The sequence below is a fragment of the Choloepus didactylus genome, chromosome 2 (genome assembly GCF_015220235.1).
Source record: "Choloepus didactylus isolate mChoDid1 chromosome 2, mChoDid1.pri, whole genome shotgun sequence".
In the NCBI taxonomy this organism is placed as follows: domain Eukaryota; kingdom Metazoa; phylum Chordata; class Mammalia; order Pilosa; family Megalonychidae; genus Choloepus; species Choloepus didactylus.
In genome coordinates this window covers 141916552-141941304 of record NC_051308.1, presented here as the reverse complement: position 1 = coordinate 141941304, position 24753 = coordinate 141916552, and the positions used below count along the sequence as shown (strand labels likewise).

The 24753-nt window shown below is 34.8% G+C and overlaps 1 protein-coding gene across 8 annotated transcripts in view; it reads left to right on the top strand.

Moving 5' to 3' along the window:
• Nucleotides 1–24753, top strand: part of AGL (amylo-alpha-1, 6-glucosidase, 4-alpha-glucanotransferase) — a 100093-nt gene that overhangs the window by 17426 nt on the left and 57914 nt on the right. For all 8 annotated transcript variants that reach the window (XR_005215293.1, XM_037826558.1, XM_037826557.1 and 5 more), the window contains 5 exons: nt 5755–5965; nt 8943–9109; nt 9963–10166; nt 17843–18024; nt 18216–18327. Coding sequence is in view for 7 of the 8 variants with exons in the window: in XM_037826558.1 (XP_037682486.1) it covers nt 5755–5965; nt 8943–9109; nt 9963–10166; nt 17843–18024; nt 18216–18327 (876 nt within the window). In the remaining variant the exon portion in view is untranslated. The remainder of the gene's footprint in view (nt 1–5754; nt 5966–8942; nt 9110–9962; nt 10167–17842; nt 18025–18215; nt 18328–24753) is intronic.

Genomic DNA, 24753 nt, shown 5'->3' with positions numbered 1-24753 from the left:
CTCATTTCAAATACAATGATATAGCTGGGTTTAAAGAAAAAGGATGGATAAAGTTATGCCATACAAACAGGAGTAGCAACGTGAATATGAGATAAAGTAGACTTCAGAGCAAAGAAAATTACCGGGGACAGAAAGGGACATTATATAATGATAAAAGGTTTAATCTACCAAGACAGAGGAACCTTAAATGTGTATGTACCAAAAGATAGAGTTGCAAAATAAGTGAAGCAAAAACTGGTAGAAGTAAAAAGAGAACTGGACAAATTCCCAGCTGTGGTTGGATACTTCAACATTTCTCTCTCAGTGATAAAACAATGAGACAGAAAATTATTAAGGTTATAGAAATCAACCATACCATTAACCAATAGAATTGCATTGATATTTATAGAACACTATCCACCAACAGCAAAATATGCTTTCTTTCAAAGTGCTTGTGGAACATAAACCCAAATAGACCATGTTATCAGTCATAAAGTAAGCCTCAACAAATTTAAAAGAATTGGTATCATTCAGGGTGTGTTTTCTGACCACAACGGAATCAAACTAGAATCACTAGCAAAAAGGTAACAGGAAAATATCCAAATACTTGGAAACTAAACATACGTCTAAGTAATCCTTGGGTCAAAGAAGTAAAATAATCCATGGGTCAAGGGAAATTTTAAAAATACATTGGACTGAATATAAATGAGAAAACAAGATATCACAACTTGTGGGATGCAGCTAAAGCATTGTTGAGAAGGAAATTTATAGCACCAAATGCATGTATTAGAAAAAGGGGGAAGTATAAGTTATCTATCTATGCTCCCACCTTAAGAAACCTGAAAAAGAAGAGTAAAATAAACTCATAGCAAGCAGAAAAGCAGAAGGAAGTAATGAAGATAAAGGTAGAAACCAATGAAATTGAAAACAGAAAAGCAGTAAGGAAATCAGTGAAACAAAAAGCTGATCTTTCCTTTGAAAAGATAAATAAATTGATAAACTTCTAGTAAGACTGATGAAGAAGAAAGAAGACAGAATTGCCAATGCCAGGAAGGAACCAGGGGATATCACTACAGTCCCTACAAACATCAAAAGTATAGAAAGAATACTCTATGCACATTAATTTGTCACTTGATAAAATGGACCATTTCCTTGAAAAGACACAAACTACTACAATTTACCCAATATGAAATAGGTAATTTCAGTAGCCCTACAACTGTTAAGGAAGTTAAATTCATAATTAAAAACCTCCCCCAAAAGAAATCTCCAGGCTCTTCTGGTTTAATGGAGAATTCTACCAGTTGTTTAAAGGAGAATTAACACCAATTCTTCACAAACACTTTCAGAATATAAAAGAGGAGAGAACATTTTCCAGTTTGTTTTATGAGGTCATTATTATCCTGATACCAAAACAACGTCAGTGCAGAAAGAAGGCTACATATTGACATTTCTCTTGAATATAGGTACAAAAATTATTAGCAAAATATTAGCAAATAGAATTCACCAGTATATAAAAAGAAATATACATCATGATCAGATTGGATTAATTCCAGGGATGCAAGGCTGATTTAATATTTAAAAACTCAAATGAAATCCATGAAATTAATAGGCTAAAGGATAAAAATCATGTAATCGTTATCGCTCACAGAGAAACTTTGGTGAAATTCAGTATTCACTCACGATAATAACTTCTAGCAAACTAGGAATAAGAAGGGAACTTCCTCAACTTGATAAGGAAATCTTCAACTAATCTCATACTTAGTGGTGAAAAGACTAAATGCTTTCCCTCCCAGATTGGTAACAAGGCAAGGATGTCTGCTCTCACCACTTCAATATAGTACTGAAAGTTCTAGTCAGGTATTGAGTTAAGTAAAAGAAATCAAAGGCATACAGATCAGGAAGAAAGAAGTATGTTTGCCTCTATTTGCAGATGACATGCTATGCTGTGTATACGTGAGTTCAGCAAGGTTGCAGGATACAAGACAAACATGGAAAAATTTATTGTATTTTATTTTATTTTTTTGTATCAGCAATAAACATGAAAACAGAAGTTTAAAATACAATACCATTTACAGCCATTCAACTAGAAAATGAAACCCTTATGTGTAAATCTAACAAAAGATATACAGGACTTTTATACTGAAAACTCAAAAATGATTATCAAAGATCTACATAAATGGAGAGACATACTATATTTATAGATCGAAGACTCAACATAGTAAAGGTGTCAATTCTTCCCAAGTTTATACATAGGTTTAACGCAATTCCTATCAAAATCCCAGCAATCTTTTTGTAGATATTGACAAGATTTTTGTAGAAGTTATAGAGAAAGGCAAAGGAACTAGTACAACTAAAAAGTTTTGAAAAAGAACAAGGTAAGACTTGCTCTATAGCTGTAGTAATCAAGACGGTGGTACTGGTCGAGGGATAGACACAGATCATGGTACAGAATAGAGAACCAAGAAATAGCCCCACATAAGTACAGCCAAATGATTTTTAACAGAGGTTTAAAATCAATTCAGTAGATGTAAGATAGTCTTTTCAACAAATGGTGCTAGAGCAACTAGATATCCTTAGGCAAGAACATAAGCCTCAACTTGGATTTCATACCTTATACAAAAAAATAACTCAAAATGTGTCATAGATATAAATGTAAAATGTACAACTGAAACTTTGAGAAGGTAACAGGAGGAAATCTTTGGGACCTCAGTCTTGGTGAAGGATGAAGAATTCTCAGCATAAATGGGACTTCTTTAAATTTAAAACTTTGGCTCAGCAAAAGACCCTGTTAAGAGGATGAATTTGCAGGCTACAAACTGGAAAGTAACATTTCCAAACCACATTTCTGACCAGTTAGAAAATGGGCAAAAGACATGAAGAGACTGAAGAAGGTATGGGAATAAAAAATAAGCACATGAAAAAAATGTTCAGCTTCTCTACATATCAGAAATGCAAATTAAGACCAGGATGAGATTTTCACTTCACACCTATTAGAATAGTTAAAATAAAAAATGGTGGCAATGCCAAATGCTCCTGAGGATTTGGAGAAACTGGAACTCTCAATGCTGGCGGTGATGTAAAATGGCAATTACCACTCTCAAAAACAGTTTGACAGTTTCTTTTAAAACTAAGTATTTACCATATAACACAGCAGTTATATTCCTGGGCATTTTTAGCCTGGATAAATTAAAACTTAAGTCTGCCCAAAAACCTGTACATAGTTATAAAAGACTCAACTTAGACCCAGTGACACAAAGCGCTCAACAGTGAAAGGAATAGAAAAAATATATTTAAGCTGCAGCCAGAGGAAACCAGGGTGGCAATACTAATAAAAGAAAAAATAGCCTTTAAACACAAAGGTGCCATAAGAGACAAAGAAGGACACTATATTAATTAAAGGGCATGAAGAAGAAATAACAATCATAAATGTTTACACACCCAATCAGGGTGCTCCAACGTAAATGAGACAAACATTGGCTAAACTGAAGGGAGCAATAGACGTTTCTACAAAATATAGTGGGTGACTTCAATACACCAGTCTCTTCTATAGATAGTGCAACCAGCACGAGGACCAATAAGGAAATTGAGAACCTGAACAATGTAATAAATGAATTAGACTTAATACACAAATAGAGTGTTACATCCCAAATTACCAGGATATACATTCTTCCCTAGCGCTTATGGAATGTTCTCCAGGATAGATCATATGCTGGGGCACAAAACAAGTCAATAAATGTAAATGATTTGAAATTATTCAAAGCATATTCTCTGACCATAATGGAATGTAACTAGAAATCAATAAAAATCAAAGAACTAGACCATTCACAAAAAACAAAACAAAACAAAAACCTGTACATAGTTGTTCAAAAGCAGCTTTATTTGTAATAGCCTGAAACTGGGAACAGTGAAAATGTCCCTCAGTAGGTGAATGGTTAAACAAATTGAGGTATATCCATACCATGGAACACTACTCAGCAGTAAAAAGGAATGAACTCTTAATAAATGCAACAACTTGGATGGATCGCAAGGACATTGTGCAGAGTGAATAATTTTATTTATGTAAGATTACTGAAATGACAGAATGATAGAGATGGAAAACCGATTAGTAGTTTCTAATTGGGTTGGAGAAGGTGAGGGTGTGAATAAAAAGTAGCAGCAGGAGGGCAATCTTTGTGTGACGGAATAGTTCTGTATCTTGACTGTAGTGGTGGTCACAGGAATCGACACCTGTGATAAATGTTATAGAACTATACACACACTTTGTACCAATTCTTATACTGGGTTTGATATTTTACTGTAATTATTTATTATGCAACCTTGGGGAAAGTGGGTAAAGGGTACCTCTCTGTACTATGTTTGCAACTTCCTGTGAATCATTAATTATTTCAAAAATAAAGAGTTTAAAATAAAAAAAAAAAAAAAAGGACAGGTGTTATTGTCTGTTATATTCCTCATTATGTTGTAGGTGCTCTCTACATAATTTTTATTTTTTTGTTGTAAGAAGATACATATTTAATAAATCGAGCATTAAACAAAGTATAATTATGTTTCTTTATACTTTATAGTAAAAAGTATAACTTTATAAAAAAGTATAAAGTATAACTTTCTTTATAGTCAGAAAGTTCTTAGGGCATTCAAGATTATAATCAGCAGAACTGAACTTTCCTGCCTTCTTAAGTTATTTCCTATCATTAATTGAAATGTTACACGTTTAAAATTTATATGCGTTATATTTATAATAGACTTGATTTTAGGCAGAATTTTTACATTCTAATAATTATAATCAAGGTTTGGGGTCTACTTTAAACCAATCAAAAGTTTTCTTTCACAGTTAAGTTACAACGATAATGTGTTTTGTTTTGTTTTTCCTCTTATGCTAAAATGCTTGAGGCACAGTTCCAAAGTCTCAGATATATATTAATAAAAATAACCTTATATAGGCAAAAATGAGAATTTATTGGCTCTCAGAATTCCAAAAAGGCTTCAATAACTAAACCATGAAGGATAGGGATATAGGCTTTAATGTGCTGGAACTACTTATAGTGGCTCACAGGAGTTGATTGTGCACATTTTTCATGTTTTGACATTCAGTGGAGGCACATTGGTAGCTTAAGATTGATCCTGGTGTGATTGTTTATACCAGGATTCAGCAAACACTACAAATCAGGGACCCAGCCATTTGTTAAACATCACTAGTTTTGAGTGGGCATCAGGAACAACTGGAATTGGGGGCTCAAATGCCTCTAGAATGCTTTTTACAAATCTGTTTTCTACCTTTTTTGAGATTGATTTCTCTCACTGCAGACTGCCTTTCTCTGTATTCCATGATTACCTCCCAAGCTGTACTTACTGTCTACCTATGACACCATAGAAGAACTTACTTTTTCTGTTGAAGTTTGAAAAATACTAGAGAAGGTCTCTGTTCAGATACCCACCTCTGGGCCCTCAATTCCAGTTTAAGGGTAAAGGGGAAGAGGTGGATAATGGGAAATGGAGTCTTGTAAGAACTTGCATATCCCAAAGTAGCCATGTGAACAGGAGTCAATTTCTAGGAGAAGGGAACAGTACAGGGAAGACAGTTTTGTGGTGTTTACTGTACTTGTTAAAATATAAAATTCTGCTAAATTTGAATGTTAAGTCCCCAGTGTTAGTTATGTGGTGTTATTTTAAACATAACTGAAAAATAATAGTTTTTGTAATAATTTAAATAAAATGCCTGTTTTCGATATGATTTAAGTCCTATGGTCAGTTTATTAAAATGTGTTTTTTGTTTAGGGTTTGAACTACAGTTCCGATTAGGCCCAACTTTACAGGGGAAAGCAGTTACTGTGTATACAAATTACCCATTTCCTGGAGAAACGTTTAATAGAGAAAAATTCCGTTCCCTGGAATGGGAAAATCCCACAGAAAGAGAAGATGATTCTGATAAATACTGTAAACTTAATCTTCAACAAGCTGGATCATTTCAGTATTACTTCCTTCTAGGGTAAGTCACGTGTTCTGTATGTGAAAAAATGTTAATTTGTTCCAAAACTGGAAGTTTACCTTTTGTAAAAAGTTACTGTAGTAACCATGACAGTGCAATTTTTACAGGATTTTATTGACATGCAAATAGAATATGGTTCTTCATTTTGAATAAATGTTTCTAGAAGATAATTATATGGCACTATTTTAGTTCCTTGGCTGCTAAAACAAATACCATACAATGGGTTAGCTTAAGCAACAGGAATTTATTGGTGCATGGTTTTGAGGCTAGAAAAAGTCTCAAGTCAAGATGTGAGCAAGGTGATGCTTCCCCCCAAAGACAGTGGCATTTTGAGGCTGGCTGCCAGCAAACCTTGGTCCTTTACTTTTCTGTCACATGGCAGTGCATATAGCAGCTTTTTCTCCTTTGTCCTGCATGTTCAGTTGAATTCCAGCTTCTGGCTGCTCCCTGTGATGTTTTCTCTTTCACTATCTGAATTTCATTCTGCTCGTAAAGGACTCCAGTAATCTGGTTAAAGCCCAACCTTGAATTCAATTGAGCTGTACCTTAACTGAAATAACATCTTGAAGTGATCGTATTTACAGTGGGGCCACATCAACCAGAATGTAGTCCAAGACCGAGAACATGTCCAAACACAATTCAGTCTACCACAGCCTACCCTCTAGACCCCAAAAACACATTCTTCCTACATTTAAAACATTCATTCTATCACAACATCCCAAAAGCCTTAAGCTATTTTAGAACAGTGCTGATAACAGAGTCTCTTCAAAATCAGTTATAGGTGTGATCTGTCCTAGGGCAAAATTCCCCTCTGCCCCTGGACCTTTGAAACCTAGAAAACAAGTTTGCTTCCAAAATAAAATTATGGGACAAGCAAAGGATTGATACTCCTATTCCAGAATGGAGAAATATTCCTGTTCCAGAATGGAGCACTCTCCATTACATTTCAGGGTCTGAGAGTCATCTATGGTTTGATCCTTTGTCATCTGGGACTGATTGAATGGCAGCCCCACCCCTTCCAAGGGCTTGCATAGTGGCCATGCTCTTCTCGAACACTAGAGTGTACTCCCCACCCTCTCTCAGCATCAGCAAAGTGGCCAGGCTCTGCTAGTGTGGACATAGATATCGCCCTCTCTGAACACTGAAATGGTATGCTAGGCTGTCCAAGAACACTAGGATAAGGGCCTTACCTTCCCTGAGCATGGGAGTGGTGACCCTCTTCCTGAACAACAGGATGCAAGGCTCACCCCCTCCAAGAGCCTGACCCCTGCAATCGCAAGGGTGGATCTGCCCCTGTGTTCCACAGGGTGAATGGGCCCACTCTCTTGGCCCAAGGAGCTCTCTTTGGTCCAGACCTCAGCTTCTGTGGTTCTGCTCTTAACATCATTCTTCCTTCATTTTGTCCCTTCTCTGTCCCTTTAGGGCATTGTTTCTGTTCATACAAATTTTGAAAAACCGTGGCTTTGCATGCAGTTCCAGGGTGCCCGAACCATCAGACATTAGAACCCTGCACAGATCTTTTCCAATCCTGACTTCCACTGAAATGGCAGTTGAATCCATGTTTAGCCACACTATCTTTAGCAAAGGCTTGTTCAGTTAAACCCTCACATGGAGCCTTCTCTGTTCTGGGGACTCACTTCCTGGAAGCTCTGGGAGGTCTCTGAAGAGTTGCTTCTGATCCTAGTCTCAAAGTACACTATCTGAATAGGCTTAGAATTTTCCAAACTGTCAGTTTCTGGTTTCTTTGTGCTTGAGAGTTCAGTTCTCAGTTTATCCCCTTTCTCTCACATTTTACTATAAATTGCAAGAAGAAGCCAGGCTGTACCTTTCACACTTAGCTTGGAAGTCCCCTCAGTAAAATATCCAAGTTCATTGCTTATAAATTCTCTTTCACTTTATACTAGGATTGCCTTTCTTCCAATTTCCAGTAACACCTTCATCATTTCCTACTAAGGCCTCATCAGAAATACCTTTAGTGTCCATATTTCTATGAAGAATCTCTTCAAAACAGTCTTCAAAACAAAATAGGCTTTTTCTATCAAAGGACCTCACAGTTCTTTCTGCCTCTACCCATTACCCAATTCCAAATCTGTTTCCACATTTTTAGGTATTTGTCAAAGCAGCACCCCACTTTCTGTACCCAAAATTGTTTTAGTTTCCCAGCTGCTAAAACAAATACAATACAGTGGGTTGGATTAAACAGTGGTAATTTATTGGCTCACGGTTTTGAGGCAAGGAGAAGTCCAAAATCAAGGCATCAATAGGCAGTGCTTTCTCCCCAAAAACTGTGGTATTCTGGGGCTGGCTGTAAGCTATCCTTAGTCCCTGGCTTTTCAGTCACATGACAATGTACAAGACGTCTTTCTCTTCTAGGTTCCGTTGACTTCCATTTATTGCTTCTCCCCGTGGCTTTCTCTTTTTCTCTGTAAATTTCGTTCTGCTTATGAAGGACTCCAGTAATCTGGAAACTTGATTCAGTTGGGCCACACCTTAACTGCAATAACATCTTGAAGAGATCTTATTTACAATAGGGCCACACCCACCAGAATGTGGACCAAGACCAAGAATATGCCCAAATTGGGGCATGCAGTTTAATCCACTACATTGCAAATTCAAAGTATTAAGTAAACATTTTTAAAGTAATAGTTTAAAAACTCGAGTCTTTTCATGCAAACTGATTATAGGATGCTATCTATTTGATTGTCCTTGTTGTTAACTGATAGATTTTAGTATGCTTATTTTTTCATTAAACCAACATTATATTATTATATTGTAATATGTAATTATGTATAGATTGGGAAAGGGTAAAAAAGTGACTTTTCCATTAAGTTTTATTGCAACCTTTATTATTTAATGTACGTAAGTATATAAATATATTTTTAATGGGACAATTAACCTTCCAGTTAGTATTCCATGAAGTTTTATTTTCCTGTCAACAATTGAAAAAGGTTTTTTTTTTAATTGTTTTTTCCTCTAGAAATGAGAAAAGTGGTGGAGGTTACATAGTTGTGGATCCTATATTACGTGTTGGTTCTGATAATCACGTGTTACCCTTGGACTGTATTACTCTCCAGACATTTTTAGCTAAGTGTTTGGGTCCCTTTGATGAATGGGAAAGCAGACTTAGGGTTGCAAAAGAATCAGGTAATATTAGTTTTCTTTCTTTTTAAATAAATGAGATTAACCTCTGTAATACAGATTTCAGAGTCTTTGATTCTCCTTTTGATTTTGTTTCTTAGTGTATTTGGTAATATGTATAGATCCAACCTTGTGAAAGTGCTGATACTTGGCCAAATGGCAAGTTATATGGCTTAACCCAGTAAATTAACAACTCGTGGTAAAATGGGGTCATATTCTTCTGTAAGACTACTTTGACATGTAAAAATTAGTAGTAAACTATTAAAATGTGTTAGAAATGTATTATTGTTAACTATAATTTTAGTTCAGCCAGCATTGCTTTATTGTGGAAGGCATGTGCTGCTGCATATAACTTAAATTGTATTTTAACTTAAATATATAACTTAAATTGTATTTTTCCCTTAAGTAAAGAGTAAATGCAGTATTAAGTTCTTACTTTCAAGTTGAATATGGTGTGAAGTGAGGAATGAGAACTTCACTGACATAACTACAAAACAGTACAAGTATTGTGGAACATTAAAGGTGGGAGAGAGATAAAGTATTGATACATTTGCATAGGATGTATTTTCTGTAAATGTATCTATTCAACAAATAAAAATTGATCCTCTAATACAAACTAGGCACTGTGTGTGACTTTTCACATACCTATCTCATTATCTCTGCCTTGTGTCAGAAGACACTAATATCCTGAAGGATTTAAATAAAGTTGCTTAAAGTCACTTGTGGTACAGCTAGGATTGGAACCCAGGTCATCCTTTTCCAATTGCTTCACTGTTTAGAATTATATAAGAAAGTTTAAATTTATTTTTTGCTTAATTATAGTTTTTCCCTCTTACTGTTTGTTATTCTCATTTTGCAGGTTACAACATGATTCATTTTACCCCATTGCAGACTCTTGGGAGATCTAGATCATGCTACTCCCTGTCCAATCAGTTAGAATTAAATCCTGACTTTTCAAGGCCTAATAAAAAATATACCTGGAATGATGTTGGACAACTAGTGGAAAAATTGAAAAAGGAGTGGAATATTCTTTGTATTACTGATGTTGTCTACAATCATACTGGTATGATCTTCATTAACTGTCCTCATTAATTCTGATGAGAATATTGTATTCAGATTGTTTCTTTCCTTGCTATTTTATGTAACATAAGTTTTGAAAAAGCAAATGATGCTTTAGTATCCTTCATTTAAAAAAATCACTTTGTATAGGATCACTTTTTGATTTCAAAGAAAATAATGGTTGAGAATAATAGTCAATGTATAAATAGTTTGCATGTGAAGCTTTTACAAACAGATTGGTCATAAAAGGAATAATCATATATTTCAGTTTATATGCAGTATTAATATTTTCTAGACTAACCAATGCTATTATAATAGAAGCTCTGGTACAGTAGTATATATGGTTTCACATCAGGGGAAAAACTGAATTACTTTTATTTAAGGAGAAAACTATTACTTAACTCTCAAAAGTTAAATCTGGAAATTATATCTTTTACATGTTAAAAGAGCTATTAAAGTGAGGTCTTTTTGGTTTCTAAGATTCCTTGCCAATTGTCAATATGCAACTCTATAAAACATATCAGAGCTTCCCAGCTGTTGATTCTCATGGAGATGGTTGCTCCCCTCGCCTGCCAGGACAGCTGGGCCTGGGCTGGAGCAGCCTCTGGCCATGCATCCTTCAGTTTAATCCAGAGTACCTTGCAGATACTATCTTCTCTGTGTGCCACAGTCTGGTAAAGGTCAGGAACTACTGACCTATATATGTAAGGTACAAGAATTATAGGGGGATGCAGAAAGTTTAATGATGAAAACATATTTCTGATGGATCAAAAGTAGTTTTCTAAGCAACCATAGAAGCTATGAATATATTTAAGAGCTCAGAGTTTTTTTGCATCATTATAGATAATAATCTCCAATAATAATGACAGCAATCAATTTTAGGTAAAGAAATAGATACATTCTAAAATGTGTTTCTGCATGACCTGAAAACTAAGCATCAAAGTATACAGTGAAAAATTCCTAATATCTAAGAAATTCAGTATTCTTAACTTGAAAATTGGATACTATTGATGATTTTGACATCTATAATATTATTCACATTGAATTTCCTTCCAGACCATATAATGGCATTGTATTAGTTGAAATTATATGCGTCAGGGTATGGCTTAGGCCACTGAAACAAATGGACAGAAAAATATAAGGGCTTGAACAAACTTGAAATTATATTTATTTCTTGTGAGAGATTAGGAATCATTCCAGGAATGGTGTGATAGCTCAGTGGTTATAGGGAACTAATTCTTTCTCTCATGTTGCTCTGCTGTCTCCAACACTTTGTTTCCATATTATAATCAAATGTGGTTGCCCTACTTCCTGCTGTCACATTCTAGCCAGTGGAAATGGGGAAAGGGAAAGGGATGTCATGACTTTCAAGGGTATAATCTGGAATATCTGTATTACTTCTACTCACATTGTATCAAACAAGATTTTGTCTATGGCTATATGTAGCTGTAAAGGAGGCTGGCAATATGGTCTGTAATTAGTGAGGATGTGTCCAGCTGAACCTTGTGAGTTCTATTACTAAAAGAAGGAAAAATAAAAATTGGACACAGTTAGCAGTCTGTATAATATAAAAGACATGAACTTTGCCTCAGCTTTACTTGGAAAATGTTGCAAACCATAATTTACTTTCTGTGAAGCAGATTTGTATTTTAAGAGTTATTATCCAGGGGAAGTCAGCTTCTGGAATGGTAGTGTGGGGAGCTCTGCAGACCCTTCATGAAAATTATTTAAAAAAAACAATCATCTAAAATCTTTGGAAATTATCCCAATGTCATTCAGCAAATGAAGAAACTATTTATTCAAAAAATCTGCTAAATCTTGGTAGGAACAATTATAGAGTTTGTAGCATTTGATTCACAACCCTCTACTCCCACTGTGTCCCAGCTCAGAGTGACTACAAGCTCTATTCCTGTCAGGTATAGCTAAGACACATTATTCCCTCTCTCCCTAGCTCCCAATCTAGAGCTATGGGTTTCTCCTCAGAGGGTCAGGCCATCAGCATTTCTTAGTCACTAGCTCTGTGTCACAGAAGCCCTATTCCAGCTAAGTAAGGCTAAGAAGTCCAGAACTCCCTTCTTCCACGCAGCCCCCATTCATAGAGCACAAGATTTACCCCACACACAGCCAGCCAAGAATACTCAACCCCAATTGCTCTCACCCCAGCTTGCTACTACAGCAGAGGTTCCATGCCTGGAGAAGCAAGCTTAAGACCAGAGACTATTGCCCCTACTCAACATCCTGCTCATAAAAGTGGCTGTCACTTTGAGATAAATGGACTGTCCCTGCCCACTGCTCCAGATAGCAGAGAGCTTCATAGTTCTTCCTAAGAAAACTGATTTTATTTGGAACAAAGCATGGTGAAGTTCAAACCTAAGGATACAGTTAAAAATAATGAAGATTTTGGTGTCAAGCAATCAAGGGAAGGCGGATAGCATCAAGAGAATAACAAGCTAAACCATAGGCCAGCCAGAAGTGTAGTAGAGGGAACAGCTAAGAAGAGCCCTCCTGGGTGATTTTCAGCCTCAAAAACTCTATCTGCAGAAAAGCTCATATTTAGTTGGATTAGACTGTGGAGCAGTTTATGCCTCAGGACATTGTCAAAAATGGTAAAGCAATTGGCCAGCAATTATTGGAACCTAACAGTTAAGTGTGATCTCAACAGAGGCAGGCAGATTAACAGAGAGATCAGGGAAAGAGCCGAAGAGAGCCCTCCAAAAAGCCGATCTTCTTAGAGTGAATGTGCCTATGCCTAAGCCTGCGTCCTCAAGAGGAACACCAGAGATTGCATACTGAAGGAAAAGGAGACTTAACTGAGAGTCCAGCCAGTAACTAAAAAAGCAAGTATCCAGAGTTGTTACATTTCCCCTAAATTGAGCAGTTTTCAGAAAAAAGTTACAAAAACATGCAAATAGGAAAGTGTTACCCATACAAAAGGAAAAAAGCAGGCAACAAAAAACTGACTTTGAGAGGGCCCAGCTGTCATACTTAGCAAAGAGTTCCAAGTAGCTATTATAAATACGTTTAGAAAACCTAAGGGAAACCAGGCTTAAAGAAGTAAAGGCAGTATAATGAAAACGTCTCACCAATTAAAGAATGTAGAGATAGAAATTAAAAAAAAAAAAACCTTTACATGGAAATTCCAGAGAAGAAAAGTATAATAACCAAAGTGAAAATTCACTACAGGAAGAATTAACAGTAGATTTGAGCTAGCCCACAAAAGAATCAGAAAATCTGAAGATAGATGAATAGGTAATTATGCATTCTGAAAAAAGAGAAAAGGAATGCTGCAAAGTTCAGCAGTTGAAATGAAAACCTCATTTGATAGACCAAACAGCATATTTGAACGGGCAGAAGAAAGGAGCAGTGAATTTGAAGACAAGACAATTGAAATTATCCAGTGTGAGGAGCAGAGAAAAAAGTTTTGAAGGAAAATGAACAGAGCTTGAGGGGCCTGTGGGACACCATCAAAACTACCAACGTATTCATCATTGGAGTCCCAAAGAACAAGAGAGAGAGAAAAGGTCAGAAACGGTATTTGAATAAATAAAGGCTGAAAATTTCTCGAGTCTGATGATAGACATTAATATACACATTCAGGAAGTTCAGTGAACTCCAAGCAGAGTAGACTAAGAAATCAACACCAAGATATATAGTAGCAAAATTGTCAAAATCCAAAGTTAATGAGAGGATTTTGAAAGCAGCAAGAGAGAAGTGACTTTTCACGTACAAGGGATCTCCAGTAAGATGAACAGTGGATTTCTCATCAGAAATCATGGAAGTCAGAAAACACTAGAATGACATATTTAAAGTCCTTAAAGAAAATAATAAAAAGTAAAAAAACTGTCAAGAATTCTATATCTGGCAAAGTTATCTTTCAAAAATGAAGGAGAAATTAAGGCATTTACACATAAATAAAACCAGAAAGAAATACTTTATTACCTAGAAAACCTGGCCTTCAGGCTGAAATAAAAGGGCACTAGACAGCAACTCAAAGCCATAAAAAGAAGTAAAGAACATTGGTAATGGCAATTATAGGTAAATATAAAATCCTGTATCATTGTACTTTTGGTTTGTGACTCCCCACTCGCCCATATGGTTTAATAACTGAATGTGTAAAATAACATTTGGAATCTACATTGATAGGTATACAATGTATAAGGATGCAATCTGAGACAGTAATATAAAGGGGGAGGGAAAATATAAAGGAGTAGAGAGTTTGTATTATACTGAAAATAGGTTGGTAGCAATCAAACTAGGTTGTTATTAGTTTAAGATGCTTGTTCTTATTGCAAAGCTAATCACTAAGAAAATAGCTAAGAAAAAAAAAGAGAAAAGGAAAAAAAGAATGAAAGTAGTACACCACAAAAAGCACTAAATACAAAATAAAACTTAGCAATGCAGTAATTGCAATGGATTTTTAGATTTTATACCAAAAGCACAGGCAACAAAAGATAAAACAGATAAAATGAACTTCATCAAAATTAAAAATTTTTGTGCATCAAAGGACGTTATCAGGAAAGTGAAAAGACAACCTAGGAAATGGGAGAAAATACTTGGAAACTATATATATCTGATAAGAGTTTAATATAAATATATATATATTTAAAAATTCCTACAACACAACAGAAAGACAACCCATTTTAAAAATGGGTCTAGTCAAATAGACATTTCTGCAAAGAAGATATTCAAATTGCCAATAAGTATATGAAAAAATGCTCAACATCTCAGCCATTGAAGAAACACAAATTAAAACTACAGTGAGATACCACTGCATACTTAATAGAAAGACTATTATTGAAAAGACAAAATAGAAGATATTGGAGAGGATGTGGAGAAATAAAGAATTCTCATACAATGTTGGTAGGCATGTATAATGGCACAGCCACTGTGGAAACAGTTTGGCAGTTCCTCAAAAAGTTAAACAGAATTGCCATATGGCCTGGCAATTACATCCTAGGTACATACCAAAAGAATTGAAAGCAGGTACTCAGACAGATATTTTTATACCAATGTTCATTGCAGCATTATTGACAGTAGTCAAAAAGTGAAAGCAACCCAGTGTCCATCAACAGATGAGTGGAAAAACAAAATGTGGTATATCCATGCAGTGGAATATTCATCAGCCATAAAAAGGTGAAATGCTAGTAAATACTACAACATGGATGAACCTTGAAGACACCATGTTGAGTGAAATAAGCCAGACACAAAAGGACAAATGTATGATTTCTCTTATATGAAATAGTTAAAAAATTAATTGAGACAAAAAGCAAAAGAGTGGTTACCAGTGGTGAGGGAAGAGGGGAAATGGAGGGTTATTGCTAAAGGAGCATGAGTTTTGGTTTAGGATGATGAAAGTAGTCAGGAAATAGATAGTGGTGAAAATTACACCATATTGTCAATGTACTTAATGTCAAAGAATTATCCACTTAAAATAGTTAAAATTATTTTTATGTTACATATATTTTACCACAATTAAATAGTAATTAATTATTTTTTTAAATGAAGTGGAAGTAAATTCCCAGGTGAACAGAAACCTTCATCCTTATGGCCTACCTTTCCCTCTTAGCAGAACCCACTGGAATTGAAGGTAGGGGCCCACTTTTCCTGGAGTGCCATCCCAGCTTAATAAATGAGTATTGGGTGGGGGGTTGGGGCCCCAGTCTCCTTGACTTTCCCCTCCCAGCATATAACCTCCACCCTGTGAGTAAGTTGCAGTGGGGACAATTAGGGCACAGTATTCTCAACCTGCTGCACCTGCGGTAGGACTTCTGCTATCTGAGTGGGAATTGGTTGGAGGAAAGAAGCCTCATCTCTTGGCCACATCTGTCTCGAACAGAGCTTCTGCATCATGGGCAGAGGTAATGAGAAGTGCAGGCAGCATTCACCTCCCAGGGTGAAACCACAACCCTGGAATGGGAGCTTGGTACAGAGGGAGGGGAGCCCTTATCTGCCCACGTGGGAAAATAGCTTCCATAAGATGGAGCTGGTTGGGTGGGCACATATGCCATAGACTCTCATTACTCTTAGGTAGATTTAGTGGATTTTCCTCAATGAGTTTTCATGTACTGTATGCCCTTGTGACAACTTCTAAAGGCTTTCAATTTCATTGTTTTTCCTAATTTTCACCATTTAAATTGCTTTGCTGGGGAGAGGATCTTTTGAGCTCTTTACTCTGCCACTCCAGAAGCCCATGTTTAGTTTTTATTTTAGTGTCTGTTAAAATGTAGATTGGAGTTTGACTCCTATTTCATACAAAATTAGAAAAATACTTTCATTACCTAATTTTTAGAATTCTTTCATTTTACACTTGAATCTGTTTCCAAATATTGAGATGAGTGAGGGTTTGGGGATGTTCTTCACAAGTATTGTAACAATAAACATAAATTTGTACACACTGTTGCAAAGTGTTAATAGGGAAAAATGTGTGTATGTTGAGGGGGGTATATAAGAATTCTGTACTTCTTGCATGATTGTTTTTATAAACCTACAACTTCTCTAAATGAATGAATGAATGAATTTGTGTAGTGGTGGTATTTATTCCTAAGAATTGGATACAATTATCACTATATTTTTCTCTCTTGAACAAATAAACATCTTGAATTTTGATGAATGTGGTGATGAATCTAATGAAAACTATCATGAAGCAAATTTGCAGAATTAGGGATTTAACTTATTGCAACAACTCTGCTCTATGTATCTTGTCTTTATCCAAGTTTTTGTCCATTATGGGTATAAATAAATAATAAATAAATGACTTACTAATGATTTACTAAATGGATAACTGAAACTAAGAATAATAATGATTATAATACTTTGTAAGTGTTATAATGGTAGTCAGCTAAGTGATTGAAGCATGAACACATTCATCTCTGAGAAAAGTAGATAAGAATGCAGGTTCTAGAGAGGGACTTATCCAAGTTAATTACTTGCTATATGACTTTGGCTAAGTTACTTCTCTCTCTGTGCCTCAGTTTCTCATCTGTTAAAGGAACATAATAGTATGCCCTATAACAAATGGTAGGGCAGTCAATAAGTTACTGCTTAGAATATTTTGCAGCACATTGTTGGTAGTCAATAATTGTTAGAAATTTTTACTTCATGTGCACTGACCAGCATGCTCATCAGTCTGCATTCAAGGGGCATTAGTCCATTTTAAAGATCAAATGAAATGTATATAATTTGTTGATTTAAAAATTAAAATAGATGATCTTTAATGTTGTGAATACTTGGAACCTTGGGGAGCTCCTAATTCTGGACTCCTAATTCTGATACAAATGGCTAATACGATATAAATTACCCCCTTGTTTTTGAGTATATTTCTTTTAACAATTTCTAGTCTCACTTTAGTCAGTCTTATCAAAACAACATATATTGTTAACCTTTCAGGATTAGAAATACGAAGAGACCACCTATGAGAGAGCTGATTTTTCTTGATCCAGATCATCTCAGCAGAATTTTTTTAACAGTACATAGTGAAGTAGACAATATAGAACCCTGCTCCAAATGTATTTTTTTTTCACATTACAGTATCATTTACAGCATTTTGATAGATTGATAACTAATATATAAAGAAATGAGAGCTAGATGTTGGTACTATGTTTCATCTTTAAAATTAGCATAGATACTAGTATCACTCAATTTAATCACAAGATTTTCCTTTTTGTTTCCATTTTCTTTAAGCTGCTAACAGTAAATGGATCCAGGAACATCCAGAATGTGCATATAACCTCGTGAATTCTCCACACTTGAAACCTGCCTGGCTTTTAGATAGGGCACTTTGGCATTTATCCTGTGATGTTGCAGAAGGGAAATACAAAGAAAAAGGAGTACCTGCCTTGATTGAAAATGATCAACATATGAATGTCAGTATATGTAGAGAAGAGTACCACACTTAAACAGAATAACAAAATTTCTAGAGCATAAATGAAATGTATGGTTGAATATGATTTAGAGTTTGTATTTTAAATATGGTAAATATGTAAATATAAATATGGTAAATAGTATTTGGTAGAAAGATTGTAAATATATACTTTTAACTGTTGAAATTTTTCAGTGCATTCGAAAAATAGTTTGGGAGGATGTTTTTCCAAAGACTCAGCTCTGGGAATTTTACCAGGTAGATGTTCAGAAAGCAGTTGAGCAATTCAGAAGACTTCTTACACAAGGTAAAGGATGTACATCAGAACCCTCTTTTCCCTTTAGTTAACATTAAATTAAATTAAATGTTATTGTTATGTAAAATTTCGGTTATTTTTGATATTATAAACTATGATTTTGGAAGCAAATGAGAGTTAGTAGGGACATCTGAAGGACATGTTGTAGTAATGCACAGCATAATAATTATTTCCCTTAGGGACTGAATCTTGTTGGCTCCCTAGCACAGAGCTTAAAATTCATTAGGGTTCAGAATGTATTTGTTGAATGTGTGAATGGGAGGTCAGCAGAGTGTGTTGGTTTAGCGGAGAAAGGCTCGAAACAGCCTTAGAAACTAAGAGATATGGTAGCCTTCTGCTTACTGTAGTAGAGATCTTAACTGAGCTAGAGCCCTCCAGATTGATGGTGCCCACCAGTAAGGCCACCAAACCACTAGTAGAACTGAACCCAGCTATTAGCCAGTAGTAAAAGTAAAGAAACAGGTCTTCAGTTAAGGATATATCTAACCTGAAGAAGCTAAATAATGTGCCACAAACAAAATATGATAGGAAGAACCATGCTATGAGAGAAATTAGAGTTTTTAGGAGAAAATGTAGAGGGAAGGAATATAAGGAATATATAGTGAAGGACAATTCAGTTGCAAGATTCTTTGGAGGCTGTTGAAATAAGGAATTCTCTTCCTTATCCAGAAACCAGGAGTAGAGTAGGACCCAAAAATACTGTCTTTGAAGTAGAAGTCAGTATAACTTCAGATCCAGCACATTCAGGGTCAGATTCACATATCAGCTTTTGCAATTGGCTAACACTTTAATACATGAATTTTTATATTAACTTTCCTTAATGTTTCATTTTCTTTAAGGGCCTCTATCTTCCCTTCCTTCTGATATTTATAAGCTGTATTATTTTTGTGCAATAATGTGTGCTTTGTAACAAAAGATAATAATAAGCCAAACAGTGCAAAAATATAAAATAAAAATGTCTGACTGTCTTTCCCTCAAAACTCACCTGCTTCTTATAGGGAACTATCACTTAACAGCTTCTTATATTTCTATTCAGTCCCTTTTTTAAAGAAATACAAAGTTAATATGTATATCCGTATATACATTTTATTCACACACAAAACTATAGTGTAAACACTGTTTAACAATTTGTTTTTACTTGACAATATGAATTTATTACAGCAACTTATTTCCTTAAATCAGTACACTGAAATACTTTAAAGTACATTAATTTTCTTAGCTAGGCTTTTTGATAGGTGTTTCCAGTTTTTTCATTATTCATTCATTCAATAAATATTTATTGAAACATCCATTATGTACTAGACACTCTGATAGGCATTGGGAATTCAGTAGAGCACATAGCAAAGTCCTAGCCACAGAGGAACTTATATTTTATTCTTTTTTTCTAATTTTTTATTTTGAAATAATTTCAAACTTGCAGGGAGTTGCAAAACTAATTAGAAAATTAATACAGAGAACTCCAGTATACCCTCCCCTACCAGATACTCAGATTTATTAACTTAATATTTTGCCACATTTGATATATGTATCTTTCTCCTTCCTCCTCCTCCTCTTCCTCTTCCTCCTCCTCCTCTTACTCTTCCTCTTCCTCCTCTTCCTCCTCCTCCTCCTTCTTCTTCTTTCTTCTCTCCTCTCTCCTCTCTCTTTCTTTTTATCTATGTCTTCAAACATTTGAGATTAGGTTGCATAATCATATTCCTTTACTGTTTAATAGTTCCATGTATCTTTCCTAAGAACAAGGGATTTTACTTAGATGACCACATTAAGTACAATTATCAAGTTCAAGATCTATAACATTGATACAGAGCATTTAGTCTGTATTAAAATTTTCTTCAGTTGTCCCAATTATGTCCTTTAGGGCGTTTTCTGTTCCATTATTTGATCTAGTCCAGGATTATGTTTTACATTTAATTGTCATTGTCTCTTTAGTCTGTCCTTTTTTAAAATTGTACTTACATGTATCCAGAATACTATTTCCCATCTCAGTCACTCCCAAAAATCTGACTCAGTTGTGTTAATCACATTCACAATGTTGTGCTACCCTCAGCAAAATCCATAATCAAAACATTTTCATCATCCCAAACAGAAATCATTTATCTGTTACACATTAACTCCCCATTCCCCCTCCCTCTCACCCCTGGTAACCTGTACTCTACTTTTTGCTTCTATGAATTTGCTAATTCTAGTTAATTCATATAAGTGAAATCATATGATATGTGTCCTTTTGTTTCTAACTTATTTCACTCAAAATGATGTGTTCAGGATGCCTCCATGTTGTAGCATAGATCAGAAATTCATTCTGTTTTATGGCTGACTAATATTCCTTTGTATGGATATACCACATTTTGTTTATTCATTCATGTATTGCTAGGCCCTTGGGATGCTTCCACTTTTTGGCTATTATAGAATACTGTTATGAACATTGGTTTACAAATATATGAGTCCCTGCTTTCAATTCTTTGGGATATGTATGTAAAAGAAGGATTACCGGAGCATATGGTAGATCTGTGTTTAACTTTTGAGGAACCACCAAGCTGTTTCCACAGAGGCTGTACCATTTTACATTTTCAGCAACAATGCAGGAGGGTTCATTCCTGTTTCTCCACATCCTTGCCACCACTATTTTCACCACTAGCCATTCTGTTGGGTGTGAAGTGTTATCTCATTGTAGTTTTGATTTGCATTTTCCCAATGGCTGACAGCATTTAGCATCTTTTCATGTGCGTATTGGCTATTTGTATATTCTCTTTGGAGAAATGTCTATTTAAGTCCTTTGACCATTTTTAATTGGATTGTCTTTTTATTGTTGAGTTGTAGGAGTTCATAATATATTCTGGATATTTAACTATTATCAGATATACTGTTTCCAAATATATTCTCCCATTCTGTAGGTTGTCTTTTTGCTTTCTTAAAATCTTTTGATGCACAAAAGTTTTTCATTTGATGAAGTCCAATTTATCTATTTTTTCTTTTGTTGTGCATGCTTTCAGTGTAACCTCTAGAATCCATTGCCTAATAGAAGGTCCTGAAGATATTTCCCTATATTTTCTTATAAGAATTGCATAATTTCAGCTCTAATATTTAGGTTGTTGGTACATTTGAGTTAATTTTTTTATATGGTTTGAGGTAGGGGCCCACATTTATTCTTTTGCGTATGGATATCCAGTTTTCCCAGCACCGTTTGTTGAAGGCATTATTCTTTCATTGAGTGGATTTGGCACACTTGTTCGAAAATCAGTTGGCCGTATATGTGTGGGTTTATTTCTGAACTCTCAGTTCGATTCCGTTGGTCTGTATGACTGTCCTTGTTCCAGTACTGCACTGTTTTGATTACTATGGTTTTGTGATAAGTTTTGAAATCAGGAAATGTGAATCCTACAACTTTGTTCTTTTTCAAGATGGTTTTGATTAATTGGGGTCCCTTGTCCTTCCTTATGAATTTAATGATTAACGTTTCCATTTCTGCAAAGAAGGCTCTTATAATTTTGATGGAGATTGCATTGAATCTGTAAATCGCCTTGGGAAGAATTGACATCCTAGTAATATTTTTTCTTTCAATGTATGAACATAGAATGTCCTTCCATTTATTTAGGTCTTTGATTGCTTTCAGCAAGGATTTGTAGTTTTCTGTGTACAAGTCCCTTATATTCTTGGTTAAATTTATTCCCAGATTTTTTATATTTTAGTTGCTATTGTAAATGGAGTAGTTTTCTTGATTTCCCTTTTTGGATTGTGTATTGCTGATATATGAAACACTACTGACCTTTGTGCATTGAGTCTTGTACCTTTCCATTTTGCTGAATTCATGTATTAATTCTAGTAGCTTTCTCATGGATTCTTGGAGATTTTCTATATAAAGGATCATATTATCTGTGAATAAGAATCGTTTTACTTCTTCCTTTCAAATTTGGATACGTTTTATTTCTTTTTCATGACTAATTGCTCTGACTAGAATTTCCAGTATAGTGTTGAAAAGAAGTGGCAAAAGTGGGCTTCCTTCTCTTTTTTTTCTTTTCTTATGGAGGAAACTTTCAGTCTTTTACTGCTAAGTATTTTAGTGGTAGGGTTTTTCATGTATATTCTTTATCATGTTAGGAAGTTCTCTTGTATTTCTAGTTTTATTTTTATCAAGAAAGAGTGCTGAATTTTGTCAAATGTCTTTTCTGCACCAGTGTAGGTGATCAGGTATTTTTTTCCCCCTTCACTCTCTTAATGTGGTGTGTTATATTGATTGATTTTCTTATGTTGAACCACACTTGCCTTCTCAGGACAAATCCCACTTGATCATGGTATATAATCTGAATGTTCTGCTGGATTTGGTTTGCTAGTGTTTTGTTGAGAATTTCTGCACCTATATCCACAAGGGATATTGATCTGTAATTTTCTTTTCTTATGGTATCTTTATCTGGCTTTGGCATAGGGTGTTGTTGGCTTCATAGAATGAGTTAGGAAATATTCTCTCCTCTTTAGTTTTTGGAAGAGTTCAGGAAAGATTGGTGTTAAATCTTCTTTGAACATTTGGTAGAAAAATTCACCAGTGAAGCTATTCTGTCCTTGGGTTTTCTTTGTTGGGAGGTTTTTGGTTACTGACTCAATTTCTTGTTATTGGTCTGTTGAAATCTCTTTCTTCTTGAATCAGTTTAGGTAATTTCTGTGTTTCTAGGAATTTGTCTGTTTTATCTAGGTTATCTAATTTATTGGCATACAGTTGTTCATATTATCCTCTTATAATCCTTTTTATTTCTGTAGGGTCAGTAGTAATGTACCCCCTTTCACTTCTGATTTTAATTATTGTGTCCCCCCCCCCCCCCGTCTCTCTTAGTCTCTCTCTCTCTCTGTCAGTATAGCTAGAGGTTTGTCAATTTTATTAATTTTTCAAAGAATCAACATTTCATTTTGTTTATTCTCTCTGTTGTTTTCCTATTCTTTAGTTCATTTAACTCCACTAATATTTATTAAATTTTCTTTGTTCTGCTCACTTTATGTTTAGTTTGCTCTTCTTTTTTCTAGTTTCTCCAGCTAGGAGGTTAGATTACTGATTTGAGATCTTTCTTCCTTTTTAATTTAAGCATTTACAGCTATAAATTTACCTCCAAGCACTGCCTTTGCTGCATTCCATAATTTTGTTATATTTTCATTTTCATTCATCTCAAAATATTTCCCAGTTTCCCTTGTGATTTCTTCTTTGAGCCATTGGTTAAGAGTGTATTGTTTAATTTCCACATATTTGTGAATTTTCCATTTTTCCCTCTGTTACTGATTTCTAGCTTCATTCCATTGTCATTGGAGGAGATATTTCTTATGACTTCAGTCTTTTTAAGTTTATTGAGATCTGTTTTGTGACCTAAAATGTGGTCTATCCTAGAGAATGATTCTTCACTAGTGAAGAATATATATTCTGCTGTTGTTGGATGGAGTGTTCTATATATGTCTGTTAGGTCTAGTTAGTTTATAATATTGTTTGAGTCCTCTATCTTCTTATCGATCTGCTTAGATGTTCTATCCATTATAGAAAGTGGTGTACTGAATTCTCCTACTAATAATGTAGAACCATATATTTTTCCCTTCAAATCTGTCAATATTTGCTGCTTATATTTGCGGACTCTGTTGTTAGGTGCATATATGTTTATAATTGTTATATCTTCTTGTTGAGTTGACCTTTTTATCAATATTTAGTGTCCTTCTCTGTTTATTTTGGCAGTTTTTGATTTAAAGTCTATTTTGTTTTATTTTAGTATAGCTAAATTCCCACTCTCTTTTGGTTGCTGTTTGCATGCAATATTTTTTTTTCTTTTCAACCTTCTTGAGTCTTTGAATTTAAGGTGAGTCTCTTGTAAACAGCATGTAGTTGGGTCATGCTTTTTTTATCCATTCTGTCAGTCTCTGCCTTTTGACTGGAGAGTATGACCCAGTTACATTTAAAATAACCAGGACTTTCTTCTGCCTTTTTGATGTTTGGTTTTTGTAGGTCTTGGAATTTTTTTGTCCCTCAAATATTCCATTACTGCCTTCTTTTGTATTTAGTTGATCTTCTGTAATGAACCATCTAGAATCCCTTCTCATTTTGTTGAAAATATATGTTTTTCAGATATTTCCTTTGTGGTACCGTGGGGCTTAAATTTAACATCCTAAATCTATAGCCATCTCATTTGATTTCGTAACAACTTAACTTTAGTAGCATGCACGATTTATGTTCTTATATATCTCTGTGTCCCACCTCTTTGCTGTACTTGTTATAAATGCTATCTTTATGCACTTTATATCTGAAACTACATTTATCAACACTTTTCTGCATTTGCATGAGAACCTGTAGGAAGTAAAAAGTGGGTTTACATGCTATAAAAATACTATCCAGTAATACTAATATTTATAATTATCCATTTGGTTGTCTTTAGTAGTGGTCTTTATTTCTTTATG